Genomic DNA, 16,970 nt, shown 5'->3' with positions numbered 1-16,970 from the left:
AATGAGCCAAACTCTGTGTGGTCAAATTACTGTCTGGGAAGTGCTTGGAATGAGGGACAGTTGTGCTTCCAGTCATTTTCTCCAGAAGACTTTCCCTGCTGAATTAATTAATTTTTTTTTTAACTTTCAATGTAAACTTTAAATAATTAATGTATGGCATTGTCAAGGTTTCATACCTCACATTTCACATTCCTTTAAACAAATAATGCCTGAGACACATCCAGAGGAAGCGTCTGTGTGTAGATAAAAGAGCTGAAGCAAAGAAAGGTGAAGTGACCAGCCCAAGATCCCCAAGGAAGTTTGCAGCAATGCCAGATCCAGGGCTTTGCTCTGAAGCAGGGGCTGCAAGGAACCATCTGGGCTCAGCCTTCAGCACAGACCCAGCCAGTGCCCTCCTGCACTGCCAGGTCCCACCGGCTCTGCTCGGCTCAGCAGTGGGGACAAAACTCTGGTGAGGTCCCCAGCTAATGTTTAATCCCTGGGGGAGGCTGGAGAAGGGCACAAATGAGCTGAGAGAGCTGTTTATTTGGAGGTCACCTTTCCCTCCCTTCTCCCCTCAGGACACAGTGGCAGGTGGAGGAGTGAAGGACCTGGTGCTGTGTTCGTAAAGGACCTTTTCTGCCCCAGAAAAGTGTCTGAGGCTGAGTTAAGTGCAGACAACTGTGGATCCAGACAAGCTGTAGATGCAGAAAGCCAAGTTGATTGTAGTTGCCAGGAAGTAAAAGAACTTTATGAAATGTTTTTTACATGGATAAATAATTTTTCCATTTGTCCTCTTCAATTCCTAAAAGTACCTTCCACATACAGAAGTGCCAGTGACAAACCCCTCTCAGCATAAATCCTGTTTTGAAGCAAGTGAGAGTTGCAAAGGTCTGAAATGCAGATATCAGAAATGCTTAGTTTGGAGCAGCAGGGACCAAATGTTTGACTGATGGGAATGGCTCATAAGAAAGGAATAGGGGGGTCTTGGGAGGTGATCCTTACCCTCTTCTTCTTCAAATACAGGTGAGGATGAAGTCAGTTTGTGCTCTTGAGTGGCAGCACAGCACAACTGTACTTTCACAGGCACAAACACGTGCTGCACAGGTAACTTTTCTTTGAGGAAAAAAACTCAACCCCATCATTTCTGGCCTTTATAGTAACCAAGATAACCCTGAGAGAGGGAGCAGTGTGGAAAACCAGAACAGTGTCTGCCTCAGTTCCACAGAAACCAACAAGAGACAGACCCAAGAGGTTCATTTTGCTTCTTCACTGTAGGAACCTCTGGATCTGAAGATTAGGAAGGCACTACCTGAGAGCACAGGTACTGCCTTGATTAGCAGTTTCATAGTCTTGTAAAAGCATCTCATTTTGCTCTCCCAAGCACTTTGTTGGCAGGTGGATACTAGGAAAGGGTTCCCACTATTTTTGTTTCCCCACGTCTGATGGTACCTTGAGTGCTGGAGTGGAGTCATTGCAGAGGAGAGGGTGCTGTGGATGGCTGCAGACTCAGCCTCCAGCGCTGCTCCAGGGGCTCCCTGGCACACAGGCACTGCTTGGAAGGGTACACAAATATGTGAGGAGGGAAGTGTCCCTGGGCTGCTCTGCGTTGCAGAATGTTACCCAGCTCCTGCCTGTCCGGTCAAGGTCAGGCACCCCACAGAGTGCCTGCTGTCCCCTGCTGTTCCTGCTCTGGGACTCCAGTGCACAGAAGCAGGGTTTTGCTTCTTGTTTTAAAAAGAATGTTCATTTTCCCTATCACAGCAGCCTGGCTCTCATGCCAGTAAGGCATGCCTAATTGGCAGGGCTTAGACACTGATCATTTCAATTTATGCCCGGAACAGGTAGGGCAGCAATGAAAGCCTCTCCCACCCAACCCCACCCCTTCTCCCAGTGTGCCTCAACCCTGCCCTGGAGGGACCACCTGGAGGGCTGAGCAGGGAGTTCCCTGGCTCTGCGCAATAAAGAGGCACAGTCCTGCAGTAAATACCACGTTAAGCTTGTGGCTGTTTAATAGGCAGTGTCCCTCTGGTCATAAAGCTCTTGCAGGGCTCGTGCAGAGGAGCACCTGCCAGTGAATTCACACAGAAGCAGGAGCCATTTGCTAAGATTTTGCCTTTAAGGACTTGGCAGAAAACGCTGGAATGAAACTTTCACATTACCGTGAGGTCAGTGGGAAAATAGGTCCATTGAGTGGCTGGTGGAAATGGTTCCCACCACTGCCACAGCTTGCAACAGCCTTCCCAGAACTGTGTGCTCTTGGGTATCACTTCCTTCTTTCCAGGCTCCTTCACACATGGAGATTTGCCTCCTTGTCCTTGTTGCCACTCCCTTTACAATCTGTCAGCCTTGCTGGAGAACTGTATCCCTACAACCAGCACAGGCCTGTATGACAAGAGGATTCAGGGCATCATTCTCATCTTTTCTGATTTCCTCATCCTTCACAAGTAAACTCCACAGGAAGAATTCTCTAATTCTCGGGAATGGCACAGTCAACCCATATTTGGTATTGATAGAGGAAAAACTACCAAGAAGTAGTGGATTTCCTCATAAACAGATGGGAGCATCTGTTCATCTAAATAAAATGCTTTGCAAAAATAAAAAACTAAACCTAAGCACTGTACAAACGGAGAGCCGTTAGAAAATCAGGCCCCTGCAATTGCAGAGCTAAATTAAAAATAACATTTTCCACTAGCCATTGGTCGCACTCAGGTTGCCCAATGCAGGCATCTCTGCTTTTCTCAGCATCTGCTTTATCAGTTGTCTTCCAGCCCAGAGAAGTCCATGGTTCTTGGCAGCAGCTCTTGCTGATGTGCAGTGGGTTATTGCTCAAGAGCCCTTTGATGCAGGGCCAGGGCCTATCACACCATGCTCTGAGACAGTGGCTGCCAGACCTGGCCAGCACAAGCTGGATGGGCTCCCGAAGTGCAGGAGGAGGAAATCAGGATTCCTTTGGGCCTGTTGGAGTGCATCTCATTCACCATCTTTCTGGACATCCAGATTTTCCATCAGGTTTTCTTTCCCAGGATTTATGCTCGTGCATCACAGTGTAATCCTGGGGCCAGGCAGCTGCAGGCTCCAGAAGGATGTGTTTCAGCAGAGCACACTTGGCACATCCAAAACTTTAAAGCTTGTGTTCAGCATTGCTTTGCTTCTGCCTAGGTAGCACATAACCTGGAGTACTCTGTTGAATTGGGACCCAACAGCAGCTGTTAGAACACAGCTGTATCCCACTTCTCGGGTGTTTTGGTGGTTGTGGTTTTCTTCTTGGGAAATGCAAAAGTGCCAAAGCCGCTGTCATCTCCTTTTGCACAGCAAGTGACAGCCAAATCAGCCCACGTGCCTGCGTAGCTCTCTTAAATTTGAAAACACATGAAATGAAAGTGCTTAGAATTTTCCAGGGCATGTGCTGTAAAACTGAGCAAGGCACAGAAATTTTCCCAGAGACGCCGTGATCTCAGATCCATGTATATACAGATCGATGTAAATGCGTCCATGTAAATACAGATCTATGCATTTATCATTACTCATTCCAGTAATAATAGTTCCACCGAAATCACTACAGCTACATGCACAAAATGAAGCACGTGTGTAAGATTGGGATATAAATATGTAACAGGCAGATCCACCTGCAGCTATGGCAACTGCACCTGGAACTGGAGCTGCACATACATGCGTGCAGCCTGTTACGTTTAGGGGCTGACAAACAATATATAGAGATGTGATGAACTGGTGGAAGAGGTAGAACCAGAAACTGCCTCTTTTGTTCCAAAGCTCGGTATTTATCGATTGCATCTTAATTTCTGTCAGTGTTCTGCACTCATCAACTCTGTAGCTCTGTAATTTGCTTTGAAAGGGGTTAAGGGCACTGCACCCAGTAGCTGCACTCAGACATCAAGGCCTTCTGCCATCTCTCCTATTCCTTCAGATTTGGGGACTTAACCCAACAATCAGCACTATTCTTAAGTTTAAGCACAAAGATGTTTTCTGCCACCCTGAGTGGTCATCAATTACTCAGCAGCAGGAGACCAGCCCTGTGTGGAAGTCGTGTTTCTTCACAGAGCTGGCACCAAGTGTTCATGGCTGGGGGCCAGCTTGCATTCCTTCAAGCAACCAAACTCCTTGATAATTACTCCTGGTTTTTTTTATAATTCTGCTGATCTTGTTGTGCCAAGTTATCCCACAGATATTATTCCGCTCCTTGTACACTGAAGTGTTAGACACGCTCGAGTATCTCAATAGGTTACATTCTTGGTTTGTTTTCTGGCCTTTGGTGGTGCAAAAGCAATCGAGGCAGAGTCTCTATTTTACTGTTTCAGGACACCTAGGCTAAGGGAAGCGTGGCAAATCCCTGCCAGAAACATCCACCCCCAAGTTGTTGTCTGGATGGCAGAGGCTGGGGAAATCAGCAAAACAATGTTTCTGCTCGAGCCACCGCGCTCCTTCTGCTTCGCAAACCGGCTCCAGGCACTTTCTCTTGTTCTTGCGATTCCCTTCCTGAATTACTGCAGCCAAGTAATTGTTTCATCATGTTGCACTGAAATATTTTCCCATCGTGTCACCGTAACGTTCATTTCTCAAAGCAAAGCTCCTCCGTTCACTTATAGAAAACGTATCGCAAACCTCCCCAGAGCCCAGGGGAGCCCCCGGAGGAGGGACATGGCAGGGGAGGCATCCGAGGGATTTTGGGGTTGTTTGGAGGAGGCTGTGATTCCTGTGACTGTCATTTCTAGGCACCATCAGTGAGCTCCTTACCACAGGCTTAATGAAGTGCTGTTGCAACAGACTGGCAAACCCGAGGTATTTATAGCAAACAAACAAGGGCTGCGCTGGGTCTGTGTGGGGATGGGGCTGGAGCCTCCCGGTAAAAGCTCCCTTTTTTCCAGAGGTGTCTGCATTAGAGCCCATCTAAACCAGGCCTGCTGGCTGAGCCAGCCCTTCTCTGGCATGAGTTTGTAGAGGATTTATTCTGAAAATTGTGTGAAATGATGAGACCTAACTAAAACCCCTGATTAAATACCCTGAACTCTGGGAAGGTGCTTTGATAGCTATGGAACGTGTGATACAGGAATCTCAGAGGCAAGAGCCAAAGGGACAGGACAAGGTAAAAACCAGATGTAGATCATAATCTTTCTTAGCATTTAATTAGCTAGAAAATATTATTGTAATTCATTATTATTTTTTATATAATTTCCACAGTAAATTTATAAATTTTTGAAAAATTTATAACAAATGAGAGTTAAATTTGGCACTGCTTTGTGAAATCGTGGCACCCAGTTGGAAGGTTTGGAACTAAATGTGTCCCTATTGTAAGTGCAAATCAATTATTTTCACCGACTGCTAACTCATTTACCCTCGGGAATTCTCCCCTCTTGGTTTTCACATCCAGGCAGATCCAACCACCAGCGTTTGTCGGAGGCGAGAAAAGCCTTTCATTCAAAACAAAACATCTGAACAACTGAGCAGATTGAGCAGGTGGGGAAATGACCACAAAAGGCGTTTTGGTTTCCAGTTGAGTTTCTGATTTCCAGTGGATCAAATGGAGCATATCAGAACCAGGGCTGGGCCAGGCCTGAGAGCTGCAGCTCCCGAGGACGGGCTGTGCCGGGATCAAACCCCAGGGCCGGCGCCCCGAGATCACTGCAAAGAGAAACTCCCTGGAGCTTCACGTAGTTCCCATCAGGCAAACACGGCACCATAAATTTCACGTGATCCTGACGGCAATCCAAGCTGCATCTAATCTTTTTAGGTGTTTACAAACCCACCACAGATTGTGCTGCTCGTCTGCCCAGGCTGGGGCAACACAGCTGCAGTTCACAGGATAGAATCAGGAACCTCAGAAAACCTCAGGATATCGTGTAGAGCTTCTACCAAAGTTTAGCTTTAGGTTGCAAATATTAAACTCTCAGACTATGTTTTGTGTCCCAGCAAAGAGTTAAGTAAAACTTAATTCTTGTAATGGTTTCACTTGTTTGTTCAGTGAGAGATTTAATGGTTTGACACCACAAGGTTTTATTTTTACTTGATTGATTGATTGGTTGGTTGGTTGAAAAAAGTGTTCAGAATTTGAACATAATTGTTTCTTTGGGAGTAGTAAGTATATTTCTACTTTTGTTTAGATTTCTTATTTAACATATTAGGACCCTTTCAACATCCAGATCTATGTTTAACATTTTTTTCACACTGTACATTAATATACAAGGTTCACCCTAAAATTCTGTTAAGCATTTGTGTAAGACGTAAAGAGAAAATGGTCAACACTCAGGAGAGTAGAAGGAATTTTTTTTTTTCATTAAAGATTGGGAGCAAAAAGAGTTAGAATCAAATTCTATTCCAAATTCATTTCCCCCAACCGCCATATAATCATCTATATCCAGCCCAAAGTGAATGCAGAGCCCTGCTTTGGACTCGCTTTGTGTCATTGGAATGACAGGCAAATGCAAGGCATTGAGCATTATCACTAGAAATAACAAAAGAAGATTTGTAATTTGGCCTCATATACAGCTTTTCTCTTTATTAAAGCAGATACAGAGTTGCATTGACTTTTATTCTGGTCACAGCTAATGAAACATTGCTTGAAAACCAGTGTGAGAGTAACTTCATGTTTTTACACACGCCCACATCAATGACAGTTGTTCTCACAATTCAACTGCAAAGGTAAACTTTGTGCACAAAGTTTTTTTTGGGCTCTAATTTCGGGCTATTACAGGATTTCAGTGAGGAAAAACCACACTGTTATCAAAAGTGATCAAGTCTCCCATCCAATAGCCCTTGGGTGCAACTTGGGTGATTTTATTTGACAGAGGAGGAACAATTAGTATAGAAGGACACATAATTTTTCTTGCATCTTCCAAGAGTCACCAATGGAAGGCTGTGGGAACAGTGGGAAAGCAATACCACAGTGTCAGAGCTGCACAGGGTTACACACACTCTGGGCGGATAAGCAGAGAGTAATAATCTGAAGAACCACTAAAAAAACCTATAACTGTATTCTTAAATATATTTTATAAATGCTACATATGATTCCTTTTGAAGAACTGAGTACAACTGAATTCAAACACCTTATAAACCAGTGCCAGGTGCTTTGGAACAGGGATGTCAGTGCCAGGGATTTGATCTTACAGACTGATTTCTACTCTGTTATTTTAGTAGCAATAAGAAGGACCTGTAAAAATCAGCCAGTGTAACACATCATTTGAAAAGAAAGAAAAAAAAAAATAAAAAGCCCAAATGAAATGCTATTTAAAAACTTCCATAAAACTGAGAACAGATCTTCTGGTGCCTGCACTTCTCTGCATGGTTTGCCTGCACATGGACTGCACAATCCTACCACAAGCTGTCCTGAGTGGCTTTGGGAAGAGCAGCTCAGGAGACCCTGTCAGAGACCGGCCCAGACGTCCCAAGTCCTGCTCTTGGCCAGCAGAATCTTATTTGTTATGGGAAAATAAATCAATATTTGGAGCTGAGCCACTGTTTGGACAGGGATTTTCCAGTTCCCCCACTGCGATTAGAATAGGTATTTGGAATCTTTTGTCTACTTTATGCTTGGAATTTTCTCAGATTCATTTCCAAACTACTTTTTCCATACTATTTTTTCTAGATGTTTTAATTACAGGGGCTTTTTCACATGCTGGTTTAGAAAGCAGGGTATTTAATGACCTCCATGCGCTACAAAGCTCCTACAATGGAAGTTATGAGGGCAATACAAGATTAAGAATGAAGGATTTGGGAATTCTCTTTCTGACTCCTTCACAGATTCCTTGTGAGACTGGTGTAAAATTGGTGCATTTGTGTTCTCAGTTTTCCTGTCTGTAACTGCATCTTTCTGACAAAAAAATCATTGCTGCACAAGGTTCCTCCTGAAGGAGAAATCTGTAATCCTAATTAGGAGATACATTGGAATAGAGCAGTAATTTAAACATCATTCTTTAAATTGCAGCAACACCGCCCTGGCTCTCCTGCGCCGTGGCAGGCAGAGTCTAAGGATGGGGATTAGCTTCTTCATGCCTGGTAGAGCTCTATCTCCAAAACTGGACTATTATTTAAACAGATATAAATACCTTCAGTACATCTTATCTTTTAATCTACCCTGCCTTCCAGCCCCCACAAACTGAACTCTTGTTGGAAGCTTTGTTGTTAAGAAAGCAAGCGAGAAAGCAAGAAAGCAAAGCAAGCAAGCAAGCAAGGAAGAAAGCAAGAAAGCAAGAAAGAAAGAAAGAAAGAAAGAAAGAAAAAGAAAGAGAAAGAAAAAAAGCAAACAAGGTATTTGAGGACATCTTAAGTCCTCCAGCAGTTCCACCTTCGGCAGCACTGGGCTCTGAGTGGGAACACTGCTTGTAACTTTGGGTAACATTGCATGGCCTACAACACAACAAGAAAATGGGATCTAACGATGTGGATAAGTTTCGTAACTATACGAACAGTAGAATAAACAGCCACGGGAGGCTGCAGTAATCACCGTCACGAGGGACAGTCAAGACAAGATCTAACGTCGATCTTGCCTGCAAGGACTTGAGTCATGCTGGTGCAGGAGCTCACCCAAGAAAATCTATTTTGGGGTCTCATAAAAACAGCTGAACTGCACTGTACAAATTAAAAAGCAAAGGGGGGAAATCTGTATCAGGACCAACACTGCCCTGCTCACCACAGCACGACTCCTGGGGACGCAGGGAATGTGTAACAAATGTCAGGGAGAGCTCCAGCTGATGGACCCACAGGAGGCTCTGATCTCGAGAGTCAAAAAAAGCAGAACAGTTCTTTCAGCAGAAAACATGTTTTGCTTAAAGAAACACTAGAAACAAGCAGCAAGTTGCAGATTTGTCCTGCAGCGCACTGCTGTTTGTATTGGAATGTATAGGAGCAAATTCAAGGCCACTGTCTTTACACTGGAGATCCCTTTTGTGCTCAGCTGTCAGAGCACAGGCTGTTAAGGAGTTTCTTTCCCAGGGCACAGGGAATCTGGATCTAAAAAATTCACGTTTAATTTCGGCCTAACAGGAAAATGGAAAATGCTGAGTAAGACATGATCATTTGCCCGACTCCCTCCACGTAACCAGCCTGAGACTGTGCACTTCTTACAGACCTTGAGATGGGAGCACACAGTGGGGAATAACAGAGCTGGGAGCCCCAGCAGGGCTGACCTGTTCCAGCAGCAGGCAGAGCCTTGGATCTCTCCAAAACAAAGACCTGGCCTGCTGTAAACTTCCTCCTCCTCTGCCACCCCCCACTTATCCATCACTTGCCCCCAGCAAACACACACATACAGAAGCAAACACTCCTCATCAGAGAATTCTATCTGCAGTTTTTAGAAAAATGTCTCAAGAGCAAAGGGAAGGGGGTTGTTCAGGAGACTCTCACCTGGCGGGGTCTCATGGGAGCTTCCTGAGCAACGACCGAAATTACCGACATCCAACAGAAATGCTACTTTCTCATGTTTATTCCTGTAAACTACAAACATAAGAAATGCTGAATCATAGAGAATAGAAACTCTGTAAAGAAAAAAAAAACCTCAAACACAAACAAAAACTCATTTAAAGTTTCCTCCCTTTTTCTTCCTCCCTCCCACTTCAGACTTGGTGTTATTTGCCAAGGATTGGTCATGGTTTGGATAGCACATCTTGCTCTACACGTTCAGAACAGCATGAAGTGCAAAAAAAACCCCAACACAAACACCTCCTCCCCAAACAACACCCAAGCGGCAGCTAAACCAAGTGATTAGAGGAAATAAAATGAGGCAACAAGAACTGGCTAAAGCTTCCAGCTCTGCTCCTTGCTGGGTTTCTCTTGGGGATTTTGTTTTTGGTTGTTGATTTTTTTTTCCCTTTCTCTGAGTCAGAGAAAGCTAAAAGACCAACAAAAATCCCTATCCCTGATCACAGCAACGAGCCAGAATCAGCTGGAATTTCAACCCTGTGTTTAATCTAACTTTAAACGTGCCTTCAAAATAAAACAAGCTACTTTTTTTTTTTTAACCTAGTCATAAAGTTTATTAAAATTGTTCATTAATGCTTCAAATGTAGCAAGAATGCATAGATCCCAAAATATACATATGTATTTTCTTATAGAAATAGATTATTCTTTATAATAAAAAAAACTGTAAGAACATCTTTAACAGATTACTCAATCCATGACTGACAGTTACACGAGATTGCATCATGTACACAGCATTCCCAGCCATGCTTAAAGGATTGCATCACTTTGCCCTTGCTCTCCTCTCGCTCTTTTAAATAACCCCAGCGCCCAGCAGCCTGCAGAGCCCGCCCGGGGCCGGGGCCGGGGCCGGGGTCCCCCCGCGCCGCCCGCCCCCGCAGCCCCCGGCCCCGCTCAGAACCCGCGCGGCGGCGGAGCCTTCCGCCAACATGTCTGTAAAGACACACACACACGAAAAAAATAATCCAACAGCAACAACACAAATTAAAACCAACCCCGCCCGCCCGCCCGCCGCGGGCTCTCACCCCCCCTCGCCCCGGCCCCGGGAGCGCGGAGCGGGTCCGGGAACCGGCGGCTCCGCTCGCCCCGCCGCCCGGCCGGGGGTCAGCAGCGAGGCGAGGAGGCGAGCAGTGGCTCGGGCAGCTGTTTGAACAAGTTCCTGAGGGTGCTCAGCTCCCGGGAGAGCTGCTCCACCTTCTTCTGCAGCCGCTCGTTCTCGGCCGTCAGTTCCAAGACTTTGTGCTGCGTCTCCAGGTTGCGCATTTTGGCTTTGTCGCGGCTCTTGCGCACCGCAATGTTGTTCCTCTCCCGGCGGAGCTTGTACTCGTCGCTGTGCTTGTCCACGCACTTCTTGGGCTTGTTCTTGCCCGCCGGGGCGGCAGAGTAGCCTCCGCCGGCAGCGGCGGACTTGGAGGACTCGGAGGGGTTGGGGGTGCCGGGGGGGCTGGAGGAGGACGAGGTGGACAGGTTCCCGCTGCTGCCGCTCGGCACCGACTGGTAACCCAGGTAGGAGCGCACGGTGCTGCCGTAGGGCGAGGACATGCCCCCCGGTCCCGGCCCGGCGCCCCCTTCTTCCTTACGGGGCCCTTTGCAAGAGTCCAGGGTCTCGAAGACCGGCTCCACTTTGGTTTCCACGATCTGGGGCGGGAAGCAGCCCGGCAGCCCCCCCGGCTTGTGGCTCTGGCTGGCGCAGGGGTGGCTGTGCCGGCCGAGGCTGATGTAGGTGTAGTCGGGCTTCTTGCTGCCGCCGCTGCCTTTATAGTCCTCGGCGAAGAGATCGGAAAGGAAATCTTGGCCGGCGCCGCTGCTGCACGGAGGCTCAAAGTTGCCCCCTGCTGCTGCCGCGGGAGGCGGCGGCTGCGATGCCAAGGGCTCCAGGTACGGGCTGAAGTCGATGGCTCGCTCGTGGTCCCCGACGGTGAGTTCGGTCATGGAGCGGCCCCCGGCCGCCCGCGGGTGCAGCTTGTTGAGAGCAGCCAGACAGTCCGCCTCGTAATAGAAATTAGCCACTTCCATGGATTTAAAGGCGGGCGGCTGGATGGGGAGGCATGCTGCGTCCCAGGCCACCAGGCGTTGCATTAAAGCAAAGGGGGATGCGGGGAGGAGGAAACGACGCAGGGGGCCCCCCCCGGCAGAGGGTCAAGCTGCCGCCGTCGGGGTGGGGGGCTCCAGACCCTGCCTCAGTCCCTGGCGTGGGCACGGCCCCGCGGCGCTGCCCACCCGGGCTGGATCAGTCCCTGCGGCGCGGCGGGGCTTCACCGCTCCGGCAGCTGCGGCGGGGGCTGGCGCGTCTCCTCCGGACCATCTGGTTCTGGGTCCCGTGTCCTAAAGTCTCTGACTTAGGAAAGTTCCTTTCCTCAGTTATTTATAGGGGCGGTGGATCCCATAGCAACAGGCGCGTCACCGCCTGGCCGCCTGCCACGCCGCACGCTCGGCAACTGCTGGCCCCGGCCCCGGAGGAGGCTCCCGGGGCGGGTGCGCCGGTGCGGTGCGGTGCGGTGCCCGCCGGGCCGCCCACAACACACCCGGCGAGGGAGGGAGGGAGGGAGGGGCGGCTGAGGGCCCGCAGGTGCGGGAGGTCGGGGCTGGCCGCGGCCAGGTCCGGCGGGGACAGCGGCGGGCAGCGCTCGGCCTCGGGGACACGCGTGTGCCGGGCTCCGCTGCTGCCCCCGCCGAACCGGCCTGGGCTCAGCTCTGACACCGGAGAGCGGGGCACTGCCCGGGGCTGGCAGCGGGGCTGGGCGCAGATCCCCCCGGGTATCGTTTCACCCTCGGGGAAATCAAGGCAGGAGGGATTTTTCCAAGTTCTTTTGGCAAAGCAGGGGGAAAGCTGCAAAACAAAGACGGATCCCGTTACTCTCCATCCCGTGCTTGCTTTGGTAAATCCCCCTGGCAGGCAGAAGTGTCCCCAGGGACGTGCACACAGCCGCTTTCCAGCGGCGAGCCCTGGGCCGAGCAAAGAGGAGCTGGAGCAGGGCATAGCACTGCTCCTGGCTCCCTGCTCGCCGCTGAGAACATCCACAGTGCAGCGAACCCAGCGCTCCCTCCCCAGCGCCTCGTGCAGGGATGGGGCCCTGGAAGTTTGTCCTGGCGTATTTGCTTTGCAGGATATGGTGCAACTGTGAGGGCACAGACGCGATAGGGGATCCACACACGAAACCAAAGGGAACCCACCAGGCAGGACACGGCTCGGGAGGAAAGTGAGAGACGTGCAGGAGAACGTGGAGCCCAAAGTTTTTCGATTTGTGGGGTAAGTTTGGGAAGGAAGACTGAATCTTGATGTCCGTTTTAATTAAAGACACCCACCTTGGGAATCAAACTTATATTTTCACTCTCTTACTCCCACATTTACCTGTCTACAAGCTGGTGATTCATCCCCAGAATAAAGGACATTAATTTAAAACAAAACATATAATTAAAGGAAGTAGGAGTGTCCTCGCCTCAGTAAAGAAGACCCAGCACTGCGGGGAAAATGACACTGCCTCTTAGAATAATGTGAAGCAATCCTGCGGTGTGGGAAATATTGTAACGTTAAGCCAGAGGAACAGGTATTGCATTATATGATTCAAACAGTCAACTGTTCTTAATGTTCAAACCTCAGAACTCTGAAAAGAGGAAGAATTCAAGAATCACTCAGTGGATCATCGGACTTTTTTTTTATTATTTGCTTTTTCTTTTCATGTTTTAATAGGATTTTTTTTTCCATAACAAAAGCCCCCTAACAGGTTTTCAGGCTTCAAATATTTCTAGTTCCATCTTTATCTATCAAGTTAATCTTTGGTGAAGGCACCAGAGATTAAATTAGAGCTGGGCCTGGCCAGAAAGCTGGGTCTGGAGGTTGTAGTTGGAGCCCATACCTTCATAAATACAAACATCTGTATTGGGTGCAAATACTGGCAAGTTACAGTGAGCCAGGGCTTGTTCTTCTGGCTGTTTACTCCCTCATCCTGCACCTTTATCCTGCATTCTGATCTGGCAGTTACATCCAGTGGCTGCCCTAACTGGCCCTTCCAACCGAACTCTTAAAATCAGTCTCATGTGCTTCCTACCACCAAACCGTCTCAGGGACCCACAGGCAGAAGGTCTCCTGCTCACAGGCAGAAGGTGACCTGCTTAGTGCATGGTTGGTCTCTCTTGGCCAGTCGTTGGCTAAAATCAAACATTAAAGCTGGTTGGTAAAATTCCCGAACACCTTCTTAAGATATTTTTGGAGATCTAAATTTGCCCTCTTGGAATTTCTGCCCTACTCTCTGCTGCTCGGCAGCAGAAAGTTGTATTCCTGCCTGGGCTGATCTTCCCTAACAAAATAAAATGCCTGTGCAAGTGTCATGTGAAACAGATTGTATCAGGGATGGTGTGGCCCACACCTGCTTTCCCGGCCAGTGCTGAGTAATCCCGCAGTCACTGGGATCACATGGCAGCTGGGTGGTAATTGAGGTTGGATGCCCAGCTTGTCCCCTCCTTCCCTTCTCCCCTTCACATCCCTGCTGTACCCGGATCTCTTTAAACTTCCTCCAGCTCACCTCAAATCCCAGCATCCACTCTCGTGGAGCCAACGTCCGTTCTCAGCTTCTCATGGGAACTTTGTTGGCGGGACTAACCACTTATCCAAAACCCCAGCATTCGGCAAGCAGGTTTTGAGCTAAGTCTGGTCTCTTTTAAATTGTTTCTGCACTTGTCATAACAAATGCATGGCTGGAAGTGGGGGTTTTGAGATGGGAACAGGTGCAGAGCAAGGCTCGCACCACAGGATTGAGCAGAGGTCTGGGCACACCAAGCTCTGTCCCTGCGAGTGCCTGGCTCAGCCTGGACAGATGTGCAGAGGCTGCTAATAATTGTCCTGGAAAAGCTCCTCAGAGATGCTTCAGATAGGAAAAGAGATGCAGACATTCCTGGCGAAAGGATCCAGGCACTGGCAGCAGCCCTTCCGCAGCTTGTCTCCCAGCAGAGCCATTTTCGACAGAAAAGCAGCACTTCTGTGAAAAGCTCCTTCCCACCAGTGATTTCATGAATTCTTTTTTCAGAACTATTCAGCTGAGGAAGGATACAGCATAACTCACCAATTACTTAGTAAGAACATAACATTTTCGAGGAAAAAAAAATCTGATGCAATAGCATCCAGATTCCTCTACATTCATGGGTGAAACAATACAGACATGAGGAGGGGAACAGGAGGAGACCAGCATGGTGAAAAGGTGGAGGGAAGAATCCCATCCTCACTGCTCATCTCTGTCATGAATTAAATTCTGCTCTCCAGTTTGCCTTTTCTGCTGTAGAAGCCGCAACTTTCCAGCTCCATCATCAGACCTACAGTAAAGCATTGCAGAGGCATTTTCTTCCTGGAAATTGTCTTCTTTTCCAGGATTTCTTGCAAGCTTTCCATTTCATGCAAACCAGGTCTGCAGCAGCTGTCCCTGGAATGACACCAGCTTTGGGGGGTGATGCTGTTAGTTTAGTGGTGATGGCTCAAACACTGAAGTGTTTATCAGAAGGTCTGTGGACTGAGGGTCATGCTGTCCAAAGAGGCTGGCTGAAATTTCTGATGCTTCTTGGTGCAGTTTTGTCCCATTTATTATTTTTTTTATTATTATTATTATTATTTCCCTTGCAGTAGCTCTTAGCAGGACAGTAAGATCAGTAAGATCACACTGAAGCTGCTCAGCCACAGGGCTGCAGCCTGGAACAGCACAGAGGGGCAGAGCTGGGGCACAGGGAAAGGGAGGTGATGCCAGAAGTTGACAGCAGCAGCAATGCCCGGGGTGCTGTGGGCAGTGTGTTGGAGGGGAGCTGGAGGAGAAGTGAGGAGTTCCAGAGCAGAGTGTCCCTGCTAATAGGGTGGTGTGGGAAGAGAGCACAGAGGTGGTGTGAGAAGGTCTCTAGGGGGTAGGAGGGGACCTTGCCTAAAAGTCTGACTTAAGTAGTGTTGCAATAAAGGCTGCAAAATAGAGAAGTAAAATTGAAATGTATTTCTGGGCATGGTCTGGCTCTCTTTTCCTTTCCTAGCCCCAGGTCCCTCTTTATTCAGCCGCATACCATGCGCCAACAACAACTCACAAGTTGTACCTGGCAGAGGCCAGGTTTGAATCTATTGCTCTCCACTTACTCTTACAAAATGTCAGACAGGGACAATGTCTCAACTTGGGGAGAGGTTGGCTCTCCTTCTGTCTGCCCCAGCTCTTAGACCAGGCTCGGCACTTTGCTTCATTTTAACATAAAAAACGATTGCCACATGCATTCCGCCTCCTGAACCCGCTGCTGGATGCTCTGCCTGGCCCAGTCTCAGGGCCCAAAGCTCCCCAGGCAGTCCCAGGCCATGTCTCCTGGACTCCTTCACTTCTTTTGTTACAGACTAGAACCCTCCCCCCCTCAAATGCTCCCTCATCCTATTCCCACGTGACATGGTGATGCTCGGGTTTTTGTTGGTCTTCTGCTGATTTTCTGCTCACCTCTGACCCAGCAGGCTTGGCCTTTGCAGCGCTGGGTTGCTCAATCCCCCTTTATCTGCACGTTGCTCTTTGCCCTGACGAGAGCCACGGAGACGACACCTGGAGATTGGCACCGGTGGGACAACATGAGCGAAATACCTTCCCTGACCACACGGAAAATTTTCCAGAGCAAATTTGAGGTCAGAGCACCCACTCTGGGGCTCTGCAAAGGAAAGGAGGGAGGGAGAGCCAGAGCACACCCTGGAAGGGAACAGTGACAGAGCAGAAACCACAGTCTCTGTCCTGCATGGCAGAGGGAGTCTGTGCTGGAGCAGTTTTGCTGGCAAGATGTGGGCTGTCAGTCTGAGCAGGGACAGAGAGAGATGACTTTGTATCTTACATAGCAATAAAAATGGCAGAGAGGTTGCTGTCCACTAACTTTCCAGAAGTTCTCTGTAGTTGTCTGACATTTCCTAGGGAATCGCAGCCTCCTGCTTTGATGAATTTGGTACAGATCGTGTATTAATGATCTCTTGTGTAGGCTTTTGAAAGATCCATTGGGGAAGAGGAATCCTATCCTTCCAGGGTACCCTGCCAAGTGTCAGAAGCTCCCAGGAACAGAACTCGATTATTCCTTTCAGAAATTTCTGAAAGAGGGAATCTATTCCAAGGTCCTGAGGCTGCAGGAGAGGTAGCTGGAACTCCATGGAGTGTATGGCTGGGGCAACACAAAACAAGGAAGTCTGGGAGGGGAGTGGGCTTAAGTGGAGAACTGGAAATTTTTTTCTTTATTAAAGGCATTAAAGATCTGTGCTCTAGACTGTACGAATGCTTGTTTTCCATCTGCTCTCGTCCTGTGTGGAGCACCCCAGGGAAAGCGGGGCTGCCAGGGAATCAGTTCGGGCTTGTCAGTTGTGAGTCCTGGCAGTGGAACAGCGCCGGGGCTGGTCTGTGTCACCTGGCTGGTCTGGGTGACGGGGGCCCAGGTGGAGTAACCACGGTGTCCCGTCCTGCTCGTGCTCCTCGGTCCCTGTCATCTCCCCACCTTCGCATTTACGGCCTTGGACGGGAGCCGTGGGAGTGGCTGTTCCAGCTCCGCCACCCACTGACACTTTCCCAGGCCGGCGAGAGCCCGGC

General features: G+C 48.7%; 1 protein-coding gene and 1 long non-coding RNA gene across 2 annotated transcripts; one reads left to right on the top strand and one right to left on the bottom strand.

The window, feature by feature from the left end:
- Positions 1-6,466: 6,466 nt before the first annotated feature.
- On the bottom strand, positions 6,467-11,758 carry CEBPB (CCAAT enhancer binding protein beta). Its single transcript, XM_027902586.1, has one exon. The coding sequence runs from the start codon at positions 11,485-11,487 to the stop codon at positions 10,513-10,515; it is 975 nt and encodes a 324-aa protein (XP_027758387.1). The 5' UTR covers positions 11,488-11,758; the 3' UTR covers positions 6,467-10,512.
- A 249-nt stretch (positions 11,759-12,007) lies between these two features.
- Positions 12,008-16,234, top strand: LOC114067274. Its single transcript, XR_003573365.1, has 3 exons — positions 12,008-12,287; positions 12,516-12,658; positions 14,433-16,234. It is a non-coding gene; the product is annotated as an uncharacterized LOC114067274 (long non-coding RNA).
- The last annotated feature ends 736 nt before the right edge of the window (positions 16,235-16,970 follow it).

This window comes from Empidonax traillii, unplaced genomic scaffold (assembly GCF_003031625.1).
Source record: "Empidonax traillii isolate 1590-97213 ecotype Southwest subspecies unplaced genomic scaffold, ASM303162v1 scaffold890:size686501, whole genome shotgun sequence".
NCBI classification, from domain to species: domain Eukaryota; kingdom Metazoa; phylum Chordata; class Aves; order Passeriformes; family Tyrannidae; genus Empidonax; species Empidonax traillii.
Note: the sequence above shows the minus strand (reverse complement) of the source record. Positions and strands in the feature narration are given on the sequence as shown.

Excerpts from the sequence above, each read along its gene's own strand:
- CEBPB (XM_027902586.1), bottom strand. The coding sequence starts at position 11,487 with ATGCAACGCCTGGTGGCCTGGGACGCAGCATGCCTCCCCATCCAGCCG.